Source organism: Filicampus tigris, chromosome 1 (genome assembly GCF_054856515.1).
Source record: "Filicampus tigris isolate MCC_2025a chromosome 1, RoL_Ftig_1.0, whole genome shotgun sequence".
Lineage (NCBI taxonomy): Eukaryota > Metazoa > Chordata > Actinopteri > Syngnathiformes > Syngnathidae > Filicampus > Filicampus tigris.
The window spans coordinates 26,459,889-26,487,350 of record NC_141217.1 but is presented as its reverse complement, the minus strand read 5'-3'; the positions used below and the strand labels follow the sequence as shown (position 1 = coordinate 26,487,350).

The following is a 27,462-nucleotide window of genomic DNA, read 5'->3' as shown; positions in this document are numbered from 1 at the left end:
CTGAGGGAGTTATTTCTTTCCAATGGCTTGGATTTCATTTGCCTGATGGAGACTTGGACTTGCGCTGGTGAGAGTAGTACGATGCTTGAAGTATTACCGCCTGCATGTTCTTACTTGGACGCACCGAGAACTTCAGGTCGTGGTGGATCAACGGCGACTGTTTTTAAACACAATTTTAAATGCACACAGTGTATATTCGCCACATTTTTCACCAGCTTTGAGGGCACTGCGCTGTGCTCTGCGCTGCCATATACCATCCTCCCCAATACAACAAGGAGTTTCTGAATTACTTTTCAAATCTTCTTGGTTTCTCACTTTTCCCCAGATGTTTTTTTTTTTAGTTTTTCCTTGCCCTCCTGGGTGTTAAGATCAGCGGATATCGTGTATATGATCTGGTGCATATGTGAAGCCCTTTGAGACTTTCCTGTGATTAAGGGCTATATATATAAATTTGACTTGACTTGCCGAAATCATGCTGCTATATATCGCATCCTGTTTATGGGGTACTTTAATATTCATGCGTGCTGTCCTGAAAAACCACTGGCAAAGGACTTTATAAGGCTCATTGACTCTTTCACTTTGGTGCAGTGTGTGTCTGGCTCTTCTCACAAACAAGGACACACTTTGGACCTTTTCCTTACTTTTGGCATATCGGTCTCAAATTTGAAAGTATGGACATGTGCTTTCTGATCATCTGACTGTGCTCTTTGATGTAATGTTTTCCAGTGCTGTCAGAGCTACTGCTAGCCACCGCAGGCGTCGGGTTTTTAACCACCTCACTGCTAGTTGGTTCTCTGAGGCCTTTGATCGGCTTTGTTTTCCCTCTTCAAACACAGAATTTTGGATTCTGTGGCTCCATTAAAAAATAGGAGGCCAAAAGTTAGACCGGAGCCATGGTTTAATGAGAGTATTCGTGCAGCTAAACAGGAATGCCGCAGAGCTGATCGCAGGTGAAAAAGAGACAGGCTGCAGGTCTCTTATCAAATCCCAAAGGACTGCTGCCGTCGTTACCAAAGAAAGGTGAAGGAGTACAAGAGGGAACACTTGTCAAATCTCATTCAGGCAAATCGCCATGATTCACGTGCTCTATTTAAAACAATTGACTCTGAACTGAAGCCCCGTCAGCCGATTTGCACGGACTCGTCCCCTGAAATGTGCGATAGATTCTTGTAGTTTTTCATTGACAAGGTTGCTACAGCTAGGGCTCTCATTTCAAACGCCACATTTGACCGCTCCGTCCATGTTCCTTGTTCAGCAGAGTTGGATTCCTTTGAGGCGGTTTCCTGAGCATTTTTGGAGAATGTGGTTTGCCTTATTAAACCATCTGGCTCCCCTTATGGCTCTGTTCCTCCTCACTTCTTTGAAGAGATTCTCCCGGGTATTGGTGAATCGGTTTTGGCCATTATCAACAGCAGCCTGTCTTCTGGTGTAGTCCCCCAATACTTTAAACATGCTGTAGTGCAACCCCTGCTTGAGAAACCTGGCCTTGATCAAAGTGTGCTGTCAAATTTTAGACCCATTCTCAAGCTGCCTTTTATGTCTAAAATGTTGGAAACGTGGTGCACTCACAGTTAAAATATTTCTTGGTTGAACATAATGCCGTGGAGTTTTACGAATCAAGATGATGCATTGCACAGAGTTAGCCCTGTTACATGTTTTTAACGACATCCTCCTGGCAAATGACACTGGAGACCATGTATGTCTTGTTTTGTTGGATTTGAGTGCAGCATTCCAAATTGTGGACCACGGTATTCTTTTGGCTTGTTTGCAGCAAAAAGTTGGCATTAGTGGAAGCGCTCTAGAGTGGTTTAGATCCTATTTGGCTGGCAGGACTTTTTCTGTTAGCCTAGGTTCCTCTGAGTCCCACTCTGCACCCCTATCGTATAGTGTTCCACAGGGTACTATTTTGGGGCCCTTGCTGTTCTCGTTGTAATTGCTGCCCCTTGGTTTTTATCCTTCAAAAACACGGTATTTACTTACACTGCTATGCGGATGACTGTCAAATCTATGTCCCGCTGAGCAAAAAAGACGCTTTTTCCTTAAGACTACTTTTATCCTATCTAGAGGACATCAAAGCCCGGATGTCACTAAATTTCTTACATTTCACCAAAAAGAAAACAGAAGTTATGGTATTCAGTCCCAGTGGCTATTCTTAATACCACCCTGTTGACCTGGGCTCCCTGGCTTCATATCTAAAGCCAACAGTCTCAAACTTGGACAGTGATTTTAAATTGGACCAGCAAATCAGCGCTGTTGTAAGGTCCAGCTTCTTTCATCTTAGACAGCTGGCTAAGGTAAAGCCCCTCCTTTCTCATCAGCACTTAGAAACAGTAATCTATGCCTTTGTTACATCTCGTCTCCAGGTCTTTTCTGAACGTAGATTTAAACCTGGCCACATACGCAGGGTCATCACCTGAGCTATCCATCACTCGAGAGAGATGGCAAAACGCAAGCAGAGCCACCGAGCATGAGACATACTTTTCTCCCCCCAATAGTTCAGTCACATACCTGTAACAAGAAAATCAAATTCACAAGTCAAACTAAATTGCATTAATTTATACACACAGGGTTCCTAATGGTGCCTGAATTTCAATGTTATGTTTTCCAGGTCTGAATTTCTGAAAGGTGCTTAAAAGTGCTTGACATTATTCTAAACTAATTACTTTGTAGGCGGCATGGTGGTCGACTGGTTAGCACGTCCGCCTCACAGTTCAGAGGTCGTGGGTTCGATCCCGGCCTCCCTGTGTGGAGCTTGCATGTTCTCCTCGTGCCTGCGTGGGTTTTCTCCGGGTACTCCGGTTTCCTCCCACATTCCAAAAACATGCATGGTAAGTTGATTGGACTCTCTAAATTGCCTCTAGGTGTGATTGTGAGTGCGGATGTTTGTCTCTGTGTGCCCTGCGATTGGCTGGCGACCAATTCAGGGTGTCCCCCGCCTACTTCCCAAAGACTGCTGGGATAGGCTCCAGTACACCCCGCGACCCTTGTGAGGATAAGCGGTATCGATAATGGATGGATGAATTACTCTGTATATTTTTCTAAAGTGGGATCCTTTAATTTCCAAACCTGTTTATATAATGAAACATAGTGTTAGAAGTTTATTGTATAAAGAAATATATCTGGTGATAAAAAGTGATAGGATAATTGAGTATATAATACAGTATGTATTCTTGTAGTAGTAGTGTGGGAAACATTACACAATGTATTACACAAAATAGTACGAACGGTGTTCATGCGCGATAAAATTATTGTGGACATTAATAAACTAGTGAGTTATCGCTAAATTAACGCGTCAATTTGCCCAGCCCTAATATATACATGTGTATATGTGCGTGTGTGTGTGTGTGTGTGTGTGTGTGTGTACATACACAATTTTGTAACAGTATCTTCTTATAAACTAATGAAGAAAATATCAGTTTCCATCCCATGGGCTATTTTATTTTTATCACATTTTGAAATAAACAATGCTCTGATGTAAATACAAATCGTTTCTTTTTGTTGCCGTCTCTCAATATCGAACCATGTGAAGTGAGAATAAGAGTGAACAAGGCAGTCACTTTTGATGCACTTCAAACAAGTGGGAGAGGAATGAATGAATTTATGAATCCAATTTATGAATTTTGTCCCAACTATAATAGATTCTTGTCATTCATTTATACTGAATCAATTGAAGATTTTCATTAGTTGTGAAGTAAGCTGGAACCATTCTTTCCATCTTGTGCATCAAAACTCCTCATAGGTCTATCCCAACCATCACGTATTTTACTTAATTCCCAAATACTTTTGGCATTTAAAAAATAATTATAAAGAATTCTTAAAAATCTCGTTTTCTTCTTACTCTGTTCCAAAAGGCTCGTTATTATTGTTGGAACTTCATTCTCAATATCACAATTCTCTTTGATCCGATTTATTAACAACACACCACCAGGTGGTGATCAGTTGACAGTTGCGCCCGAGTGTCCAAAACATGCAGCCGCCAATGCGATGACATAACCACAAAGTCGATCATTGAAGGGTGTCCTGTTGCCAAGTTCACATATGGACACACTTATTTTTGGACATGGTGTTCATTATGGATGATCCGTGATGAGCACAGAAGTCCAGTAACGGAACTTCGCTCGGATTAATACATTCAATCACGCCCCTCCAGGTCTCACTGTCATTTCCCAGGTGAAAATTTAAGCCACCCAGCAAAACGATGGAATCCCCAGAAAGAGAACTCTCCAGCAGTCTGTCCAAGGACTCCAAAATGGTGGGTACTCTGAACTTCTATTTGGTGCCTAAGAACAAACAACAGTCAGGAACCGTAAGCCCACCGGAAGGCGGAGAGAGACTACCCTCTCGTCCACCAAAGTGAACCCCAATGTACAGGCGCTAAGCCGGGCGGCAATACAAAGCCGTGGTCTCTCACCATGGGCAACCCCAGAGTGGAAAGGAGTCCAAACCCTCTCGAAAGGACTGGTACCAGAGCTCAAGCTGTGTGTGGAAGCAAGTTCGACAAAATCTTGTTGGAACTTTTCTGCCTCACACACCAGCTCAGGCTCTTTCCATGCCAGAGAGGTGACATGCCATGCCCCTAGAGCCAGCTTCTGCAGCTGGGGATCGGACCGCCAAGGTCCCTGCCTTTGGCCGCCGCCCAGCTCTCTTTGCACCCGACCCCTTTTGCCCCACCCACAGGTGGTGAGTCCATGGGAAGGGGGACCCATGTTGTCCTTTCGGGCTGAGCCTGGCTGGGCCCCATGGGTGCAGGCCCGGCCACCAGATGATCACCTTCAAGCCGCACCTCCAGGCCTGGCTCCAGAGGAAGGCACCAGTAACCCACGTCCGGCCAAGGGAAAATGTTTTCCAATAGTTTTAATCATCATAGGGGTCTTTTGAGCCATGCTTGGTCTGGTCCCTCACCTAGGATCTGTTTGCCATCGGTGACCCTGGCAGGGACATAAAGCCCCAGACAACTTAGCTCCTGGGGTTACTCAAACCCCCCCACCACAATAAGGTGATGGCTCATGGAGGGGTGATCTGTGATCACGCTTGCAAAATTTACATCATCCACCCATGGAGGTCTGCTTGTCATCTTTTATATGTCACTTCCTATTGGGAGGTGGCTTTCCCATTCTCTAACTCCTAAATTTCAATTCATGCAAAAAAAAATGTAGAAGATTTTTACCAATTTAAAAAATACTTTACTTTGATAGAACATTTTGGTTGCTTTTGAATGTATGATTAAAGATTTACATTGATTTTGTATATTTTTTTAGAATTAGAAGTTTTTATGTAAAAAAAAAACTGTCCCAACTTTTCATGTCACTACCAAAACGCAAAGAGTATTTGTCTGTAGGCAGGGCTTGGTTTTAGCCACATCCCCAGACATTTCACCAGTAAGAGACATTACCTTCATGTTCATCACTGGTCACATGGCGAGTAATTAGTTGACAGCATTATTAAGTTATGTGCCCTCCAAAGTCTGAAAATCAGCATGTGCTTTTTAGGACCATCACTACCGAACACCTCATTTCGGCAATAAAATGAGCACTTTTTATTTTAATGCTAAATGTACTGTTTTCTATCTCCGTACACATGCTCAAAACTGTCTGTGGTAGCCACATTGTGCCTAGCATTGTTGAGTATTGTCAACAACTATCATAAAACTTCACTACGGAAACGGTCACTACCGAAACGTTTCGGTAGTGACATAATGGTTTCGGTAGTGACAATATAATGTTTCTTTTTGAATAACGTAAGTTTTAAATAATATAATACATAGATACATATGTCATGCATAGATCTTTCTGATTTTAACAATATTCTATTTCATATTTTACCTTAATTTGAAGGGAAAAATCAAACCGAAACAGTCACTGCCGAAACATACAGAAAGATTTCGGTTGTGACATAATGGTTTCTGTAATGACAATATGATGTTTATTTTTGAATAAAGTAAGTTTTACATAATATAATACATAGATACATATGTCATACATAGATCTTTCTGATTTCCGTCCCTGTAATCGTCCCTAACCGTATCAAGTACCGATGGATGCCCATTTCACTGAAGGTTGACAAAAAATGCCCAGCCTGTCTTGCGTGTGTCATCCGCCAATAAACTACTTCACACAGTATGTGAAATGTCACAACGGGCCGCTTGTCTCGTGTGTGTTTACCGTGTTTGTATGCGGGAGGGAGTGAAAGTGAAGTCACTCCTGCTTCAAGCGGACACGAAACGGACCATCAAAAAAGTTTGCATATCGGCAGTCAGTCTAGTGACCGACGGTGGTTGTGCTAGCAGCTAAATGCTATCTTGGTTGACACTTAAACAATTGTAAACAATTCCATCCACTCTCAAAATACTCCCAGCTGGTAAGAGAATGTGAATAAGAAATTTGCCAGATAATGAGCTTTAAATAAGGTTTATGATTTCTGAAACATCTGCCGTTAGACTCTCCCATGGCGTCACGGCCGCTTTTTTTCGGGGGGAAACTCCAAACTCCACACAGACAGCAGACAATGCTATGTTCACACCAACTGCTGCGGTCGGAATATTCGATCAAAGCCTTTTATTGCAGATTAAAACATCCGATCACCCGCAGCTCATGCTTCATAGCCTTGTGTTGCGTCCCTCCCCACTGCTCGCAGCGGAGGCGCGGCTGCATTAGGGAGCCTATCTGGCGGCGCGTTTCAATTAGAGTCAATGTAGCTCGCGCGGGCGGGCGCCGTTGCATGCAGGGCGGCGCAAGTGATGCTTTTGGACGGAGGGACGTCGTCGCGTATTAAACAAATCAACTTTTCGCCATTTTGTCTCGCGGGAGCCAAGCATGAGCTGCGGGTGATCAGATGTTTTGATCGGCAAAAAAAGGCTTTGATCGAATATTCCGATCACGTAATTTTTCACGAAAATCGGCCGATCATGATCGGCGCCCGATCGATCGGAGCATCCCTAGTAGGAACATTTCAGAAAGTATCTGTCGATCGGGGCCTGCATTTGTTTTCACTTCAAATGCATATGCAACAACAGCGCTAAAAGTATTTCTCTTCCCATCTGTGTTAAGAACCGTTCACAAATTACATATTGCTGGGATATGTGACACAACTCGTCATACATTATATCCAATAAAATATGTTTTTTCATTCTGACTGCTGTAGTAGCTGGAAATGGGGTAGACCTTTGCAAACTAGGCATCAAACTTTACTGATATATTTTATTAAGGAGAAACTGGATTAAATAAATTGTCAGAAACACTCACAAAAATCAGTGAAAACACCCTATACTATACTATATATACCACCCCTAACTTGCACATAATTTGAAGTTCTTCATTGTTAAATATTGCTGTAGAATATCGTTGAAGAATGTTTTGCAGAAGATGTGTAAAGCAATAATATAAACAAGATCTATTCGTCATAAAGGTGATCTAACCCTAATTGTTCTGTGAAGGAGGTGAAGATTTACAGTACTTTGTGCAGAATATCATCAAATTATCGTTAGATTTTTTTAGGAAAACGATTGATTTTTTAAAAACAAAATTGCCCATATCGCCCACCCCTACCATTAAACACATGTATAGGGACAGCTTGCTTTGCAGATGTTGAGCCTACTTTCAAAACCTGGATCAGGTTCAAACCACTCATGAAGCACATCACTGCACCCAAACCTCTTCATTTACTCTACATAGAGGAACCAGATTGGAGCCTTCCCATACATGTATTAGTTGTTGACTGGGTTTACAACATGTCATGGAGCAGCAGTGTTCCCCATCAGAAAATCCAAGTCCTTGGCTATGGTCCACTGACTGTAGTACATTTTAAAAAAGCTAAATATTTGCAGTTGATGTTTTAGAATCAGATACACACATCAGCTTTGAACCTTGTTGCAGAGAAGGTTATTATGTCTCAGATGGTGATGATTACCATAAATTAGCATATATTTGCAGGACAATGATTTGTTTCTCCAAAGGAAAATTCATCATCACTGCTTTTGTGCTAAACCTGTAATAGCTCCTCCTCTCTGCTGCTGAACCAGCTTTATGACTTTTTTGCCCACTTTGAGGCAGACAACATCACCCCATCACAGAAGACCCCACCTGCCCCCAGACTTGCTAGCGGGGAGACCACAAGCAGTTTGAATCGGCAGCAACACATTAAGCACTATTATGAAAACATTTTTTTTTCCAGAATATGTTCCATGCAGGCCCACTAGTCCAAACACGGTATTCTGATTAATATTACGTTTGCGGAATATGAGAAACCCACCCATTTTTAGCTCGCTCGGTGAGTGGCTATTTTGTCACTTCTGTCGCTGACATCGAAGTTGCTCAGGGCTCAGATAACGACCAATCACGGCTCACTTGTTTTCTGAAGCTGAGCCATGATTGGTCATGAGTCGAGATTGGTCGTAATCTGAGAACTAAGCAACTTCGATGTCATCTTCAGTTGACAGAGGTGAAAAAAATGTCCGCCCCCTGAGGTGGATAAAAGCGGGTGCATTTTGCTGCTTATCTCATATTCCACAAACACAATATTAATCAGAATTCTGTATTTCAACTAGTGGATCTGCATACAGTAGAACACATTCTGAAAAAATATGTTTGGGTTGACTTTCCCTTTATGTTTGCAGATGTCACAACTCTGGTGGGTCTCATCAACGCCCATGAGACAATGTACATGAGTAAGGTAAGCAGGCTGGCCATGTGGTGCAAAGATAACAATCTCCACCTGAATGTGGAGAAGACGCAGGAGATTGTTGTAGACTTCAGGAGAGTGCGCCATCACTAACCATCAACAGTGCTACAGGTGTCCCCAGCCACCCATCCCAAAGCCTCTTCAGCCTGCTGCTTTGGGGAGAAAATTGCAGTCTCCAACCAACAGGCTCCAAGCCAGTTTCTTCCACCATGCTGTCAGGAGAATCAACTCCCCCCCTGGTCTTCGACCAATTCCTCCCATGGACCACCCCCCCTCGACCTTCTGCCACTGACTGATTACATTATATGCACCATTGGTGAGACAGTACGGACATCTTATCTGTGCCGCATATCTGGTTTTTATGTCGTCGCTGTCCTGTGAAAAACACTTTTGTCCAATTTTTGAAAAGAAAAAAATAATGTTCACATTAATGCGATGTCTGTAACGCAAAAACACTATTCACGTAAAAATAAGAAAATTGAAAATTGTGTTTTTCACAGGACAGTGACGATATTTACACTTGCATGACTTGAATTCAGATGTACTCCATATTCCTTGTATTATGATGTGGTCCCTCATAATACAAACATGTTTTAAGATTTTGGTATGAGTAGAAAATGCATAGCATTATTTTTACTTCCTGTGCTTTAGGGGCACCGAAGTGTGACCTAATGTTATGCATATTGGTCGCATAGTTGCCTCACCACTCTTGGGCAGAATGTGCACACTCTAAAATGATAAGAAGAATGGCCTATGTAGGTTTGACAAGATGGAGATAAGATTGTGTAATTAATTGTACACGGTGTTTATTTCTCCCTAGGTGATACACTGTTTAAAAAAATATATAACTTTTTGTTATTCGAGAATATCGATGCCTTGTGGTTGCTGTGCCAAACCTCTACTCTAACCAAGAAAGTCATGATCATTTATATAAATGGAACCAACAATGAAAACCACCTATTACAAGCCTGTTCAAATGGAGCGGGTAAAAAAAAGTACATAATACACTTCTTGAATGGGATCAGGATGAGTTAAATAGTTAAGCAGCTCATCGGAACAACCCAAGCTAGGCCTTTTGGCAGAAACAAGTTACAACTCTATTGAGTTAAATAAATCCAGTCTAGCAATCAAGTGATCTAGGCAGAGAGTCTGGAACCCACAATGAGCCACATAGTCGGCTTTGAAGCATAATTGATGATGTTACTTAGACCTTTATGATAAAAGTCCTTATCACATGACCTAAAAGACACCTGGGTAGAGAGTTCACATCCTTCAGATGAGCCACTCTAACGATTCCCTTCTTGTGGCCATAATTAAATCCCTAGCTCATTGTCTTGATTCATTAGCTGCCTCTACTTGGTTTGCTAACCTTGATCAATTATGCGCATGCGTGGCGCAGTGGAGCCCTTCACTTAACGCCATCACAATGCTTCATTGCCTGGAAGCTGCAGAGCCCAATGAGAGTCAGTGCGTTATCATGCCACATTGTGATTAGGGAAACTTCAATGGCTGCCTTAAAAGTGGTAATACTAAAGACAGACAAGTATTTAATTTCATGTCTAGACAGAAGCATTGAACCCTCTCGATACTGCGAGAATTATTTCAAGTCTGACACTAATTAATTCAAATCGAGGGATGTATTTTTGGTGCACTGTTCAATGTGGGTAGAAATGCTCTTGTTGTTTAATCAAAAATGTCATAAAGCAAGCATTACCCAAGAATAATAGTTGTATTTTTGCACAAAGGATGCAGATGACAAGGAGGCCCAGCTTTTTTTAATGTACATCAGGGACCAGAGATGGGCCATTTGGCCCAGGAGAAAGGGGTGGGTTGGGGATAAGACATGTTATGTGAAAGCATATTAACCCCAGAAGGAAGGTGTGAAAAGGCATGTAAATGAGGCAATCACTGGTGCAGGCAGGGACACCCCCAGGAAATGGTTTTACAGGATTTCTTGACCCGAGTTTAGCCTATGGGTGAGGGAGGGTAACCTTGTAACTGGGAAATATTGTCAAATTCACTGCTCTACATTGATTTCCCCTGCACGAACCACATCTCAATCCCCTGCCCAATCCACCACCATGACCCAACTCATCCTGGATTTTTATTTTTTTTATTTTTCGAGTTTTGATTTTGGGTTTTGTTTATTTTTTGTATTCTGAGCTGTATGTAATTTTGTTGTCAAATTTACTGCTATGTTTTTGTGTGATGACAATAAAAGGAAGTCTAAAGGAAATTGCCAGACCAGAGCTGTATCATAGACGTGACAACTTTACTTGAAAGATATGAATGAACGTGGCCTGTGAAGTGAAGATTTGGATAAAACAACTGTGGCTTCTGCTGTGATGTGTAAAAAGTAGTGTTGTCAAGCAATTACAATTTGTAATCATAGTTAATCGCATTTTTTGATAGTTAACACGTAGTCAATCGCATATTTTATTTCTTGTAAAAAAAATCCTTGATTTTCCTGTCCCATTATTTTCTTGAATTTTAATACCCTTAACATGAATAAGAGGATTGATTTTCTTATGCAAATACTTTATTCAAGCGAAGTCAACCCAAACATATTATTTTTTAAGAATATGCTCCATGCAAGCCCACTAGTTGAAAAAAGGCATTCTGATAAATATTGCGTTTGTGGAATAATAGATAATCCACATGTTTTTAGTCATCACTGGGGGCGACCATTTTGTCACGTCTTTCAACTGAAAATGATATCACAGTTGCTCAGGGCTCACGTAACGACCAATCACAGCTCACCTGTTTTCTGAAACTGAGCCACGATTCGCCGTTATTTGAGCCCTCAGCGTATCTGTGATGTTATTTTCTGTCGACAGAAGTAATAAAAGGGCCGACCCTTGATGTGGTAAAAAATTGATGGATTTTACAACTTAACTCATATTCCACAAACACAATATTAACCAGAATGCCTTGATTGAACTAGAGGGCCTGCATAGAACACATTCTTGAAAAAAAAATGTTTGTGTTGACTTTCCCTTCAATTGAAAAATCAAGCATTGGATTCAACTCACGTGAACAGCCCCTCAGCCCTTTTCAAACACACACACGCACGCGCTTCTTTCAGCTGTTACTAAAAGCATGCTACTGAACACCAATTGATTGGCTAACCTTGTCCTGCTTTAGAAATAAAATATATATGACAAATACAACGCTGCATTTTAAGGGCAAGCAAGAAAGTCTATCTAATCCAAGGAGTCTATGTAACCATACGATGTATCAGTATGTAGGTACAGTATTTATGTATATGCTGCAGCTACGTATGATATATGCTAAATATTAGCTGGATATGTGCATTTGTGTGTTGAACTTGTTGGTTCAATGTTACAATTAGACGTACTTGGCCGATTAGGACTTTGGGCGATCATGAGCCGCATCGCGTCATTCTATGGCTAGGCGGCCCGGGCAGGATCACAGACCCCGTGTGAAGGGCGACTGCTGCCACCGCGGTGTCCTGCGGCCGCCGCAACTGTGGAGATCTGTGGGAAGGACCAGGGCCCGCCCAAAGTCGCCGCTCATGCTTGCCGGCCGGGACGAAGCGAGCCAAAGAGCTGAGCGCGAGTGGGGGCGAGCTAATGTGCTATTGCTACCATGCGCGCACACATTTTTTTTTAATCGGTCGTACTTCGTTAGTAGCACTTCCGCGCGGCTAACTAGGAATCGAAACTTAGCACCGACATTCTAAAATCTGAACGGTTCAACCGGAATGATGGAACCGATTCCACTCGATTCGTTTTCAGTGTCCAACCCTAAGGGGAACACAGCCACGCATGTGTCAGCCGAGCAATTCATCCTCATCGTCGATATTTTGAAGCAGATGTAATGCCTCCTCTACTCTAAAGCTTTTTTTTTTCAAGATACATGTATAGATCATGGCGACCAGCAGCCATTATCAATGCAGCTGCTGGTTGCTATGGAAATCTTAATCACGCGATCAAAAAAATTGACGGCGTCAAAAGGGGGTTGGATTAACTTCGAAAATAACGCGCTAAATTGACAGCCCCAGTAAAAAGATAATGACTGTGGCTTTGTGTGTGCTACTTTTGTTTTGAGTTGTGTACTTTTAGTTTGAATTTGTTCACACTGCAGATGAGGAGACTGCTCCTCTACCGGAGAAGAGAGCTCAGTTGGAGACTGACCGGACAGAGACCGCAAAAGATAGCACAGTGTGGCATCAAGGGCCGGTGGTGATGCCTCCATTTCACCTGAATCGAAGCCTACGCCGCCGATGGCAAGCCAACTGCTGAGGCCAGGAGACGTGTTGGGGGTCGCCTTCAGAGCTTCCTCTGTTTCCACAACACTGAAAATGCTTAACGTCATCCAAGAATGGACTAATCGACATTCACGGGAAACTGAGGACGTGCATTGTTTCATGACACTCCAAGAACTAATGGCATTTATTTCCATCATCATCTTGCGAGGGCTGATGACCAGAGCTCGGCACTTGACCCTTTTTTGCCGGTCCGGCCGCGGGCCTACACCCTTGACCTGGGTACAAACTAGGGTGAGGGTTTGGAAGTAGGGTTTCTAACTAGGGTTTGGGTTTAGAAGTAGGTTTTAAAACTAGGGGTTTGAATTAGGGTTAGTGTTTAGAAGAAGGGTTTCAAACTACGGTTAGGGTTTGAAACTAGGGTTTTCAACTCCGGTTAGGGTTTGTAAGTAGGGTTTCATATGGGTTAGGGCTTGAAACTAGGGTTTTCAACTAGGGTTAGGGTTTAGAAGAAGGGTTTCAAACTACGGTTAGGGTTTGAAACTAGGGTTTAAAACTAGGGTCGGATTGTAGAAGTAGTATTTCAAACTAGGGTTAGGGTTTCAAACTAGGGTTGGCGTTTACAAGTAGGGTTACAAACTAGGGTTTCAAACTAGGGTAAGGGTTTCAAAATAGGGTTAGGGTTTCCAGCTAAGGTTCAAACTAGGGTCAGGGTTTCAAACTATGGTTAGGGTTTCAAACTAGGGTTAGAGTTTCCAGCTAGGGTTTCAAATTTAGGGTTACAAACTAGGGTTAGGGTTTCCAGCTAGGGTTTCAAACTAGGGTTAGGGTTACAAACTAGGGTTAGGGTTTAAAACGAGGATTAGAGTGTCCAGCTAGGGTTTCAAACCAGGGTCAGGGTTTCCAGCTAGGGTTTTAAACTAGGGTTAGGGTTTCAAGCTAGGGTTAGGGTTTCAAACTAGGGTTACGGTTTCAAACTAGGGTTTCCAGCTAGGGTTTCAAATTAGGGTTAGGGTTTCAAACTAGGGTTAGGGTTTCAAATCAGGGTTAAGTTTTCTAATTAGGGTTAGGTTTTCAAACTGGGGTTAGGGTTTCTAATTAGGGTTAGGTTTTCAAACTAGGGTTAGGGTTTCCAGCTAGGGTTTAAACTAGCGTTAGGGTTTCAAATTAGGGTTAGGTTTTCAAACTAGGGTTAGGGTTTCCAGTTAGGGTTTCAAACTAGGTTTAGGGATTCAAATTAGGGTAAGGGTTTCAAACTAGGGTTAGGGTTTCCAGCTAGGGTTTCAAGATGGGTTTAGGGTTACAAACTAAAGTTAGGGTTTCAAACTAGGGTTAGGGTTTCAAACTAGGGTTAGGGTTACCAGCTAGGGTTTCAAACTAGGGTTAGGGTTTAATACTAAGGTTAGGGTCTCCAGCTAGGATTTCAAACTGGTGTTAGGGTTTCATACTAGGGTTAGGGTTACCAGCTAGGGTTTCAAACTAGGATTAGGGTTTCCGGCTAGGGTTTCAAACTAGGGTTAGGGTTTCAAACTAGAATTAGGATTTCAAACTAGGGTTAGGGTCTCCAGTTAGGGTTAGGGTTTCAAACTAGGGTTAGGGTCTCCAGCTAGGGTTTCAAACTGGGGTTAGGGTTTCAATGCAGGGTTAGGGTTTCCAGCTAGGGTTAAGGTTTCCAGCTAGGGCTTCAATCTAGCGTTAGGGTTTCCGGCAAGGGTTTCAAACTGGAGTTAGGGTTTCAATGTAAGGTTATGGTTTCAATCTAGGGTTAGGGATTCCGGCTAGGGTTTCAAACTAGGGTTAAGGTTTCTAGCTAGGGTTTCAAACTAGGGTTAAGGTTTCTAGCTAGGGTTTCAAACTAGGGTTAGGGTTTCAAACAAGGGTTTCAAACTAGGGTTAGGATTTCTACCTAGGGTTTCAAACTAGGGTTAGGGTTTCAAATTAGGGTTATGATTTCAAACTAGGGTTTCCAGCTAGGGTTTCAAATTGGGGTTAGGGTTTCAAACTAGGGTTAGGGTTTCAAACTAGGGTTTGAAACTAGGGTTAGGGTTTCCAGCTAGGGTTAGGGTTTCCAGCTAGGGTTTGAAACTAGGGTTAGGGATTCAATCTAGGGTTAGGGTTTCCAGCTAGGGTTTCAAACTAGGGCTAGGGTTTCCAGCCAGGGTTTCAAACTGGGGTTAAGGTTTCAAACTAGGGTTAGGGTTTCCAGCTAGGGTTTCAACCTAGGATTAGGGATTCAAACTACGGTTTCAAACTAGAGTTATGGTTTCAAACTAGGGTTAGGGTTTCCAGCTAAGGCTGGGTTTCAAATTAGGGTTAGGGTTTCCAGTCAGGGTTTCAAAATAGGGTCAGGGTTTCCAGCTAGGGTTACAAACTAAAGTTAGCGTTTCAAACAAGAATTAGGATGTCAGACTAGGGTTCCGGACGGCTTCGAGGAAATTCTGGTCCACCATCCGGCGTCTCAGGAGGGGGAAGCAGTGCACCATTAACACTGTTTATAGTGGAGATGGGGTGCTGCTGACCTCAACTCGGGACGTTGTGGGTCGGTGGGGAGAGTACTTCGAAGACCTCCTCAATTCCACCGACACGCCTTCCACTGAGGAAGCAGAGCCTGGAGACTCTGAGGTGGGCTCTCCTATCTCTGGGGTTGAAGTCACCGAGGTAGTCAAAAAGCTCCTCGGTGGCAGAGCCCCGGGGGTGGATGAGATCCGCCCGGAGTTCATAAAGGCTCTGGATGTTGAGGGGCTGTCATGATTGACACGTCTCTTCAACATCGCGTGGACATCGGGGACAGTGCCTCTGGATTGGCAGACCGGGGTGGTGGTCCCCCTTTTTAAGAAGGGGGACCGGAGGGTGTGCTCCAATTACAGAGGGATCACACTCCTCAGCCTCCCCGGCAAGGTCTATTCAGGGGTGCTGGAGAGGAGGGTCCGTCGGAAGGTCAAATCCCGGATTCAGGAGGAGCAATGTGGTTTTCGTCCTGGCCGTGGAACAGTGGACCAGCTCTACACCCTCAGCAGGGTCCTCGAGGGTGCATGGGAGTTTGCCCAACCGGTCTACATGTGTTTTGTGGACTTGGAGAAGGCGTTCGACCGTGTCCCTCGGGGAGTTCTGTGGGGGGTGCTTCGGGAGTACGGGGTACCGAGCCCCCTGATAAGGGCTGTCCGGTCCCTGTACCACCGATGCCAGAGTTTGGTCCGAATTGCCGGCAGTAAGTCGGATTCGTTTCCTGTGGGCGTTGGACTCCGCCAAGGCTGCCCTTTGTCACCGATTCTGTTCATAACCTTTATGGACAGAATTTCTAGGCGCAGCCGAGGTGTCGAGGGGGTCCGGTTTGGTGGCCTCAGTACTGCATCTCTGCTTTTTGCAGATGATGTAGTACTGTTGGCTTCTTCAAGCCGCGATCTCCAACTCTCGCTGGAGCGGTTCGCAGCCGAGTGTGAAACGGTCGGAATGAAGATCAGCACCTCCAAATCTGAGACCATGGTCCTCAGTCGGAAAAGGGTGGCGTGCCCTCTCCAGGTCGGGGATGAGATTCTGCCCCAAGTGGAGGAGTTCAAGTATCTTGGGGTCTTGTTCACGAGTGAGGGTAAGATGGAACGGGAGATCGACAGGCGGATCGGTGCAGCGTCTGCTGTGATGCGGACCCTGTATCGGTCTGTCGTGGTGAAGAAGGAGCTTAGCCGAAAGGCGAAGCTCTCAATTTACCGGTCGATCTACGTTCCTACTCTCACCTATGGTCATGAGCTGTGGGTCATGACCGAAAGAACAAGATCTCGGATACAAGCGGCCGAAATGGGTTTCCTTCGCAGGGTGTCTGGGCTCTCCCTTAGAGATAGGGTGAGAAGTTCGGCCATCCGGGAGGGACTCAGAGTCGAGCCGCTGCTCCTCCGCGTCGAGAGGAGCCAGTTGAGGTGGCTCGGGCATCTGATTAGGATGCCTCCTGGACGCCTCCCTGGTGAGGTGTTCCGGGCATGTCCCACCGGCAGGAGACCCCGAGGACGACCCAGAACACGCTGGAGAGACTATGTCTCCCGGCTTGCCTGGGAACGCCTTGGGATCCTTCCGGAAGAGCTGGAGGATGTTGCTGGGGAGAGGGAAGTCTGGGCTTCCCTGCTGAAGCTGCTGCCTCCGCGACCCGACTTCGGATAAGCGGGAGATAATGGATGGATGGATGGATGGACTAGGGTTAGGGTTTACAGCTAGGTTTTCAAACTAGGGTTAGGGTTTACAGCTAGGGTTAGGGTTTCCAGCTAGGGTTTCAAACTGGGGTTAGGGTTTCCACCTAGGGTTAGGGTTTCCAGCTAGGGTTTCAAACTACGGTTTCAAACTAGGGTTAGGGTTTCCAGCTACGGTTTCAAACTAGGGTTTCAAACTACGGTTTCAAACTAGGGTTAGGGTTTCCAGCTAGGGTTTCGAACTAGGGTTGGGTTATGCAGCTAGGGTTTCAAACTAGGGTTAGGGTTTCAAATTAGGGTTATGATTTCAAACTAGGGTTTCCAGCTAGGGTTTCAAATTACGGTTTCAAACTAGGGTTAGGGTTTCAAACTAGGGTGAGGGTTTCTAACTAGGGTTATGGCTTCAAACTGGGGTTAGGGTTTGAGACTAGGGTTAGGATTTCCAGCTAGGGTTTCAAACTAGGGTTAGGGTTTCAATCTAGGGTTAGGGTTTCTGGCTAGGGTTTCAAACTAGGGTTAGGGTTTCAAAATTGAATTAGGATTTCAAACTAGGGTTAGGGTTTCCAGCTACGGTTAGGGTTTCAAACTAGGGTTAGGGTTTCCAGCTAGGGTTTCAAACCAGGGTTAGGGTTTCAAACTAGGGTTAGGGTTTCCAGCTAGCGTTTCAAACTGGGGTTAGGGTTTAAATGTAGGGTTAGGGTTTCCAGCTAGGGTTTCAATCTAGGGTTAGGGTTTCCGGCAAGGGTTTCAAACTGGGGTTAGGGTTTCAATGTAGGGTTATGGTTTTAATCTACGGTTAGGGTTTCCGGCTAGGGTTTCAAACTAGGGTTAAGGTTTCCAGCTAGGGTTTAAAAATGGGATTAGAGTTTCAATCTAGGGTTAGGGTTTCCAGCTAGGGTTTCAAACTAGGGTTAGGGTTTCCAGTTAGGGTTAGGGTTTCAAACTAGGGTTAGGGTCCCCAGTTAGGGTTTCAAACTGGGGTTAGGGTTTCCAGCTAGTGTTTCAAACTGGGATTAGGGTTTCCGGCTAGGGTTTCAAACTAGGGCTAGTGTTTCAAACTGGGATTAGGGTTTCCAGCTAGGGTTGGGGTTTCAAACTAGGGTTAGGGTCTCCAGCTAGGGTTTCAAACTGGGGTTAGGGTTTCAAACTAGGGTTAGGGTTTCCAGCTAGTGTTAGGGTTTCCAGCTAGGAATTCAAACTGGGGTTAGGGTTTCAAACTAGTGTTAGGGTTTCAGACTGGGGTTAGGGTTTCCAGCTCTGGTTTCAACGGGCATTAGGGTTTCAATCTAGGGTTAGGGTTTCAAACCAGGGTTAGGGTTTCCAGCTAGTGTTTCAAACTGGGATTAGGGTTTCCGGCTAGGGTTTCAAACTAGGGCTAGGGTTTCAAACTAGAATTAGGATTTCAAACTAGGGTGAGGGTTTCCAGCTAGGGTTCGGGTATTCAACTAGAGTTAGTGTTTCCAGCTAGCGTCTCAAACTGGGGTTAGGGTTTCAAACTAGGGTTAGGATTTCCAGCTCGGGTATTCAACTAGAGTTAGGGTTTGCAGCTAGAGTTTCAAACTGGGGTTAGGGTTTCAATGTAGGGTTAGGGTTTCCAGCCAGGGTTAAGGTTTCCAGCTAGGGTTTCAATCTAGCGTTAGGGTTTCCGGCAAGGGTTTCAAACTGGAGTTAGGGTTTCAATGTAGGTTTATGGTTTCAATCTAGGGTTAGGGTTTCTGGCTAGGGGTTTCAAACTAGGGTTAAGGTTTCTAGCTAGGGTTTAAACTAGGGATAGGGTTTCAAACAAGGGTTTCAAACTAGTGTTAGGTTTTCAAACTAGGGTTAGGGTCTCAAACTAGGGTTAGGGTCTCCAGCTAGGGTTTCCAGCTAGGGTTAGGGTTTCCAGCTAGGGTTTCAAACTAGGGTTAGGGTTTCAAACTAGGGTTAGGGTTTTTAGCTAGGGTTTCAAAATGGAGTTAGGGTTTCAATGTAGGGTTAGGGTTTCTAGCTAGGGTTAGGGTTTCCAGCTAGGCTTTCAAACTAGGGTTAGGGTTTCCAGCTAGGGTTTCAAACTAGAGTTAGGGTTTCCAGCTAGGGTTTAAAACTAGGGTTAGGGTTTCAAATTAGGGTTAGGGTTTCCAGCTAGGGTTTCAAACTAGGGTTAGGGTTTCAAATTAGGGTTAGGGTTTACAGCTAGGGTTTCAAACTAGGGTTAGGGTTTCAAATTACGGTTAGGGTTTCCAGCTAGGGTTTCAAACTAGGGTTAGGGTTTCCAGCTAGGGTTTCAAATTAGGGTTAGGGTTTCAAATTAGGGTTTAGGGTTTCCAGCTAGGGTTTAGAACTAGGGTTAGGGTTTCCAGCTAGGGTTTCAAACTAGGGTTAGGGTTTCAAATAAGGGTTAGGGTTTCCAGCTAGGATTTCAAATTAGGGTTAGGTTTTCCTGCTAGTGTTTAAAACTAGGGTTAGGGTTTCAAATTAGGGTTAGGGTTTCCAGCTAGGGTTTAGAACTAGGGTTAGGGTTTCCAGCTAGGGTTTCAAACTAGGGTTAGGGTTTCCAGCTAGGGTTTAAAACTAGGGTTAGGGTTTCCAGCTAGGGTTTCAAACTAGGGTTAGGGTTTCCAGCTAGGGTTTCAAACTAGGGTTAGGGTTTCCAGCTAGGGTTTAAAACTAGGGTTAGGGTTTTAAACTAGGGTTAGGGTTTCCAGCTAGGGTTTCAAACTAGGGTTAGGGTTTCCAGCTAGGGTTTCAAACTAGGGTTAGGGTTTCCAGCTAGGGTTTAAAACTAGGGTTAGGGTTTCCAGCTAGGGTTTCAAACTAGGGTTAGGGTTTCCAGCTAGGGTTTCAAACTAGGGTTAGGGTTTCCAGCTAGGGTTTAAAACTAGGGTTAGGGTTTCAAACTAGGGTTAGGGTTTCCAGCTAGGGTTTCAAACTAGGGTTAGGGTTTCCAGCTAGGGTTTAAAACTAGGGTTAGGGTTTCAAATTAGGGTTAGGGTTTCCAGCTAGGGTTTCAAACTAGGGTTAGGGTTTCAAATTAGGGTTAGGGTTTCCAGCTAGGGTTTCAAACTAGGGTTAGGGTTTCCAGCTAGGGTTTCAAACTAGGGTTAGGGTTTCAAATTAGGGTTAGGGTTTCCAGCTAGGGTTTAGAACTAGGGTTAGGGTTTCCAGCTAGGGTTTCAAACTAGGGTTAGGGTTTCAAATTAGGGTTAGGGTTTCCTGCTAGGGTTTCAAACTAGGGTTAGGGTTTCCAGCTAGGGTTTCAGGCTAGGGTTAGGGTTTCCAGCTAGTGTTTAAAACTAGGGTTAGGGTTTCAAATTAGGGTTAGGGTTTCCAGCTAGGGTTTAGAACTAGGGTTAGGGTTTCCAGCTAGGGTTTCAAACTAGGGTTAGGGTTTCAAATTAGGGTTAGGGTTTCCAGCTAGGGTTTAAAACTAGGGTTAGGATTTCAAATTAGTGTTAGGGTTTCCAGCTAGGGTTTATAACTAGGGTTAGGGTTTCAAACTAGGGTTAGGGTTCAAACTAGGGTTAGGGTTTCAAATTAGTGTTAGGGTTTCCAGCTAGGGTTTCAAACTAGGGTTAGGGTTTCCAGCTAGGGTTTCAAACTAGGGTTAGGGTTTCAAATTAGGGTTAGGGTTTCAAACTAGGGTTAGGGTTCAAACTAGGGTTAGGGTTTCCAGATAGGGTTTCTAACTACGGTTAGGGTTTCCAGCTAGGGTTTAAAACAAGGGTTAGGGTCTCAAATTAGGGTTAGGGTTTCCAGCTAGGATTTCAAATTAGGGTTAGGGTTGCAAATTAAGGTTAGGGTTTCCAGCTAGGGTTTCAAACTAGGGTTAGGGTTTCCAGCTAGGGTTTAAAACAAGGGTTAGGGTTTCAAACTAGGGTTAGAGTTCAAACTAGGGTTAGGGTTTCCAGCTAGGGTTTCAAACTAGGGTTAGGGTTTCCAGCTAGGGTTTCAAACTACGGTTAGGGTTTCCGGCTAGGGTTTAAAACAAGGGTTAGGGTCTCAAACTAGGGTTAGGGTTTCAAACTAGGGTTAGGGTTCAAACTAGGGTTAGAGTTCAAACTAGGGTTTGGGTTTCCAGCTAGGGTTTCAAACTAGGGTTAGGGTTTCCAGCTAGGGTTTCAAACTAAGGTTAGGGTTTCCAGCTAGGGTTTCAAACTACGGTTAGGGTTTCCGGCTAGGGTTTAAAACAAGGGTTCGGGTCTCAAACTAGGGTTAGGGTTTCAAACTAGGGTTAGGGTTCAAACTAGGGTTAGGGTTTCCAGCTAGGCTTTCAAACTAGGGTTAGGGTTTCCAGCTAGGGTTTCAAACTAGAGTTAGGGTTTCCAGCTAGGGTTTAAAACTAGGGTTAGGGTTTCAAATTAGGGTTAGGGTTTCCAGCTAGGGTTTCAAACTAGGGTTAGGGTTTCAAACTAGGGTTAGGGTTTCCAGCTAGGGTTTCAAACTAGGGTTAGGGTTTCCAGCTAGGGTTTAAAACTAGGGTTAGGGTTTCAAATTAGGGTTAGGGTTTCCAGCTAGGGTTTCAAACTAGGGTTAGGGTTTCAAATTAGGGTTAGGGTTTCCAGCTAGGGTTTCAAACTAGGGTTAGGGTTTCCAGCTAGGGTTTCAAACTAGGGTTAGGGTTTCAAATTAGGGTTAGGGTTTCCAGCTAGGGTTTAGAACTAGGGTTAGGGTTTCCAGCTAGGGTTTCAAACTAGGGTTAGGGTTTCAAATTAGGGTTAGGGTTTCCTGCTAGGGTTTCAAACTAGGGTTAGGGTTTCCAGCTAGGGTTTCAGGCTAGGGTTAGGGTTTCCAGCTAGTGTTTAAAACTAGGGTTAGGGTTTCAAATTAGGGTTAGGGTTTCCAGCTAGGGTTTAAAACTAGGGTTAGGGTTTCCAGCTAGGGTTTCAAACTAGGGTTAGGGTTTCCAGCTAGGGTTTCAAACTAGGGTTAGGGTTTCCAGCTAGGGTTTAAAACTAGGGTTAGGGTTTTAAACTAGGGTTAGGGTTTCCAGCTAGGGTTTCAAACTAGGGTTAGGGTTTCCAGCTAGGGTTTCAAACTAGGGTTAGGGTTTCCAGCTAGGGTTTCAAACTAGGGTTAGGGTTTCCAGCTAGGGTTTCAAACTAGGGTTAGGGTTTCCAGCTAGGGTTTAAAACTAGGGTTAGGGTTTCAAACTAGGGTTAGGGTTTCCAGCTAGGGTTTCAAACTAGGGTTAGGGTTTCCAGCTAGGGTTTAAAACTAGGGTTAGGGTTTCAAATTAGGGTTAGGGTTTCCAGCTAGGGTTTCAAACTAGGGTTAGGGTTTCAAATTAGGGTTAGGGTTTCCAGCTAGGGTTTCAAACTAGGGTTAGGGTTTCCAGCTAGGGTTTAGAACTAGGGTTAGGGTTTCCAGCTAGGGTTTCAAACTAGGGTTAGGGTTTCAAATTAGGGTTAGGGTTTCCTGCTAGGGTTTCAAACTAGGGTTAGGGTTTCCAGCTAGGGTTTCAGGCTAGGGTTAGGGTTTCCAGCTAGTGTTTAAAACTAGGGTTAGGGTTTCAAATTAGGGTTAGGGTTTCCAGCTAGGGTTTAGAACTATGGTTAGGGTCTCCAGCTAGGGTTTCAAACTAGGGTTAGGGTTTCAAATTAGGGTTAGGGTTTCCAGCTAGGGTTTAAAACTAGGGTTAGGATTTCAAATTAGTGTTAGGGTTTCCAGCTAGGGTTTATAACTAGGGTTAGGGTTTCAAACTAGGGTTAGGGTTCAAACTAGGGTTAGGGTTTCAAATTAGTGTTAGGGTTTCCAGCTAGGGTTTCAAACTAGAGTTAGGGTTTCCAGCTAGGGTTTCAAACTAGGGTTAGGGTTTCAAATTAGGGTTAGGGTTTCAAACTAGGGTTAGGGTTCAAACTAGGGTTAGGGTTTCCAGCTAGGGTTTCTAACTACGGTTAGCGTTTCCAGCTAGGGTTTAAAACAAGGGTTAGGGTCTCAAATTAGGGTTAGGGTTTCCAGCTAGGATTTCAAATTAGGGTTAGGGTTGCAAATTAAGGTTAGGGTTTCCAGCTAGGGTTTCAAACTAGGGTTAGGGTTTCCAGCTAGGGTTTAAAACAAGGGTTAGGGTTTCAAACTAGGGTTAGAGTTCAAACTAGGGTTAGGGTTTCCAGCTAGGGTTTCAAACTAGGGTTAGGGTTTCCAGCTAGGGTTTCAAACTACGGTTAGGGTTTCCGGCTAGGGTTTAAAACAAGGGTTAGGGTCTCAAACTAGGGTTAGGGTTTCAAACTAGGGTTAGGGTTCAAACTAGGGTTAGAGTTCAAACTAGGGTTTGGGTTTCCAACTAGGGTTTCAAACTAGGGTTAGGGTTTCCAGCTAGGGTTTCAAACTAAGGTTAGGGTTTCCAGCTAGGGTTTCAAACTACGGTTAGGGTTTCCGGCTAGGGTTTAAAACAAGGGTTCGGGTCTCAAACTAGGGTTAGGGTTTCAGACTAGGGTTAGGGTTCAAACTAGGGTTAGGGTTTCCAGCTACGCTTTCAAACTAGGGTTAGGGTTTCCAGCTAGGGTTTCAAACTAGGGTTAGGGTTTCCAGCTAGGGTTTCAAACTAGGGTTAGGGTTTCCAGCTAGGGTTTCAAACTAGGGTTAGGGTTTCCAGCTAGGGTTTCAAACTAGGGTTAGGGTTTCCAGCTAGGGTTTAAAACTAGGGTTAGGGTTTCAAACTAGGGTTAGGGTTTCCAGCTAGGGTTTCAAACTAGGGTTAGGGTTTCCAGCTAGGGTTTAAAACTAGGGTTAGGGTTTCAAATTAGGGTTAGGGTTTCCAGCTAGGGTTTCAAACTAGGGTTAGGGTTTCAAATTAGGGTTAGGGTTTCCAGCTAGGGTTTCAAACTAGGGTTAGGGTTTCCAGCTAGGGTTTAGAACTAGGGTTAGGGTTTCCAGCTAGGGTTTCAAACTAGGGTTAGGGTTTCAAATTAGGGTTAGGGTTTCCTGCTAGGGTTTCAAACTAGGGTTAGGGTTTCCAGCTAGGGTTTCAGGCTAGGGTTAGGGTTTCCAGCTAGTGTTTAAAACTAGGGTTAGGGTTTCAAATTAGGGTTAGGGTTTCCAGCTAGGGTTTAGAACTAGGGTTAGGGTCTCCAGCTAGGGTTTCAAACTAGGGTTAGGGTTTCAAATTAGGGTTAGGGTTTCCAGCTAGGGTTTAAAACTAGGGTTAGGATTTCAAATTAGTGTTAGGGTTTCCAGCTAGGGTTTATAACTAGGGTTAGGGTTTCAAACTAGGGTTAGGGTTCAAACTAGGGTTAGGGTTTCAAATTAGTGTTAGGGTTTCCAGCTAGGGTTTCAAACTAGGGTTAGGGTTTCCAGCTAGGGTTTCAAACTAGGGTTAGGGTTTCAAATTAGGGTTAGGGTTTCAAACTAGGGTTAGGGTTCAAACTAGGGTTAGGGTTTCCAGCTAGGGTTTCTAACTACGGTTAGCGTTTCCAGCTAGGGTTTAAAACAAGGGTTAGGGTCTCAAATTAGGGTTAGGGTTTCCAGCTAGGATTTCAAATTAGGGTTAGGGTTGCAAATTAAGGTTAGGGTTTCCAGCTAGGGTTTCAAACTAGGGTTAGGGTTTCCAGCTAGGGTTTAAAACAAGGGTTAGGGTTTCAAACTAGGGTTAGAGTTCAAACTAGGGTTAGGGTTTCCAGCTAGGGTTTCAAACTAGGGTTAGGGTTTCCAGCTAGGGTTTCAAACTACGGTTAGGGTTTCCGGCTAGGGTTTAAAACAAGGGTTAGGGTCTCAAACTAGGGTTAGGGTTTCAAACTAGGGTTAGGGTTCAAACTAGGGTTAGAGTTCAAACTAGGGTTTGGGTTTCCAACTAGGGTTTCAAACTAGGGTTAGGGTTTCCAGCTAGGGTTTCAAACTAAGGTTAGGGTTTCCAGCTAGGGTTTCAAACTACGGTTAGGGTTTCCGGCTAGGGTTTAAAACAAGGGTTCGGGTCTCAAACTAGGGTTAGGGTTTCAGACTAGGGTTAGGGTTCAAACTAGGGTTAGGGTTTCCAGCTACGCTTTCAAACTAGGGTTAGGGTTTCCAGCTAGGGTTTCAAACTAGAGTTAGGGTTTCCAGCTAGGGTTTAAAACTAGGGTTAGGGTTTCAAATTAGGGTTAGGGTTTCCAGCTAGGGTTTCAAACTAGGGTTAGGGTTTCCAGCTAGGGTTTCAAACTAGGGTTAGGGTTTCAAATTAGGGTTAGGGTTTCCAGCTAGGGTTTCAAACTAGGGTTAGGGTTTCCAGCTAGGGTTTCAAACTAGGGTTAGGGTTTCAAATTAGGGTTAGGGTTTCCAGCTAGGGTTTCAAACTAGGGTTAGGGTTTCAAATTAGGGTTAGGGTTTACAGCTAGGGTTTCAAACTAGGGTTAGGGTTTCAAATTAGGGTTAGGGTTTCCAGCTAGGGTTTCAAACTAGGGTTAGGGTTTCCAGCTAGGGTTTCAAACTAGGGTTAGGGTTTCAAATTAGGGTTAGGGTTTCCAGCTAGGGTTTCAAACTAGGGTTAGGGTTTCCAGCTAGGGTTTCAAACTAGGGTTAGGGTTTCCAGCTAGGGTTTAAAACTAGGGTTAGGGTTTCAAATTAGGGTTAGGGTTTCCAGCTAGGATTTCAAATTAGGGTTAGGGTTGCAAATTAAGGTTAGGGTTTCCAGCTAGGGTTTCAAACTAGGGTTAGGGTTTCCAGCTAAGATTTCAAATTAGGGTTAGGGTTGTAAATTAAGGTTAGGGTTTCCAGCAAGGGTTTCAAACTAGGGTTAGGGTTTCCAGCTAGGGTTTCAAACTAGGGTTAGGGTTTCCAGCTAGGGTTTAAAACTAGGGTTAGGGTTTCCAGCTAGGGTTTCAAACTAGGGTTAGGGTTTCCAGCTAGGGTTTAAAACTAGGGTTAGGGTTTCAAATTAGGGTTAGGTTTTCCAACTAGGGTTTAGAACTAAGGTTAGGGTTTCCAGCTAGGCTTTCAAACTAGGGTTAGAGTTTCAAATTAGGGCTAGGGTTTCCAGTTAGGATTTCAAATTAGGGTTAGGGTTGCAAATTAAGGTTAGGGTTTCCAGCTAGGGTTTCAAACTAGGGTTAGGGTTTCCAGCTAGGGTTTCAAACTAGGGTTAGGGTTTCCAGCTAGGGTTTCAAACTAGGGTTAGGGTTTCAAATTAGGGTTAGGGTTTCCAGCTAGGGTTTAGAACTAGGGTTAGGGTTTCCAGCTAGGGTTTCAAACTAGGGTTAGGGTTTCAAATTAGGGTTAGGTTTTCCAGCTAGGGTTTCAAACTAGGGTTAGGGTTTCCAGCTAGGGTTTCAAACTAGGGTTAGGGTTTCCAGCTAGGGTTTAAAACTAGGGTTAGGGTTTCAAATTAGGGTTAAGGTTTCCAGCTAGGGTTTAGAACTAGGGTTAGGGTTTCCAGCTAGGGTTTATAACTAGGGTTAGGGTTTCAAACTAGGGTTAGGGTTCAAACTAGGGTTAGGATTTCCAGCTAGGGTTTCAAACTAGGGTTAGGGTTTCAAATTAGGGTTAGGGTTTCAAACTAGGGTTAGGGTTCAAACTAGAGTTAGGGTTTCCAGCTAGGGTTTCAAACTAGGGTTAGGGTTTCCAGCTAGGGTCTCAAACTAGGGTTACGGTTTCCGGATAGGGTTTCAAATTAGGGTTAGGGTTTCAAACAAGGGTTAGGGTTTCCAGGTAGGGTTTCAAACAAGGGTTAGGGTTTCAAACTAGGGTTACGGTTTCAGGCTAGGGTTAGGGTTTCCAGCTAGTGTTTAAAACTAGGGTTAGGGTTTCAAATTAGGGTTAGGGTTTCCAGCTAGGGTTTAGAACTAGGGTTAGGGTTTCCAGCTAGGGTTTCAAACTAGGGTTAGGGTTTCAAATTAGGGTTAGGGTTTCCAGCTAGGGTTTAAAACTAGGGTTAGGATTTCAAATTAGGGTTAGGGTTTCCAGCTAGGGTTTCAAACTAGGGTTAGGGTTTCCAGCTAGGGTTTATAACTAGGGTTAGGGTTTCAAACTAGGGTTAGGGTTCAAACTAGGGTTAGGGTTTCCAGCTAGGGTTTCAAACTAGGGTTAGGTTTTCCAGCTAGGGTTTAAAACTAGGGTTAGGATTTCAAATTAGTGTTAGGGTTTCCAGCTAGGGTTTATAACTAGGGTTAGGGTTTCAAACTAGGGTTAGGGTTCAAACTAGGGTTAGGGTTTCAAATTAGTGTTAGGGTTTCCAGCTAGGGTTTCAAACTAGGGTTAGGGTTTCAAACTAGGGTTAGGGTTTCAAATTAGGGTTACGGTTTCAAATTAGGGTTAGGGTTTCCAGCTAGGGTTTAAAACTAGGGTTAGGATTTCAAATTAGGGTTAGGGTTTCCAGCTAGGGTTTCAAACTAGGGTTAGGGTTTCCAGCTAGGGTTTATAACTAGGGTTAGGGTTTCAAACTAGGGTTAGGGTTCAAACTAGGGTTAGGGTTTCCAGCTAGGGTTTCAAACTAGGGTT

The 27,462-nt window shown here is 44.1% G+C and overlaps 1 protein-coding gene across 2 annotated transcripts in view; it reads left to right on the top strand.

The window, feature by feature from the left end:
* LOC147153391 (uncharacterized) overlaps nt 1–10,832 on the top strand; it is a 66,003-nt gene extending 55,171 nt beyond the window's left edge. The window contains exons 3-4 of one of the 2 annotated variants that reach the window (XR_015086609.1): nt 8,612–8,667; nt 8,788–10,832. Coding sequence is in view for 1 of the 2 variants with exons in the window: in XM_086029147.1 (XP_085885273.1) it covers nt 8,612–8,667; nt 8,780–8,968 (245 nt within the window). In the remaining variant the exon portion in view is untranslated. Of the gene's footprint in view, nt 1–8,611; nt 8,668–8,779 lie in introns of both variants that reach the window. The other variant, XM_086029147.1, reaches the window with a different exon arrangement.
* Nucleotides 10,833–27,462: the final 16,630 nt, after the last annotated feature.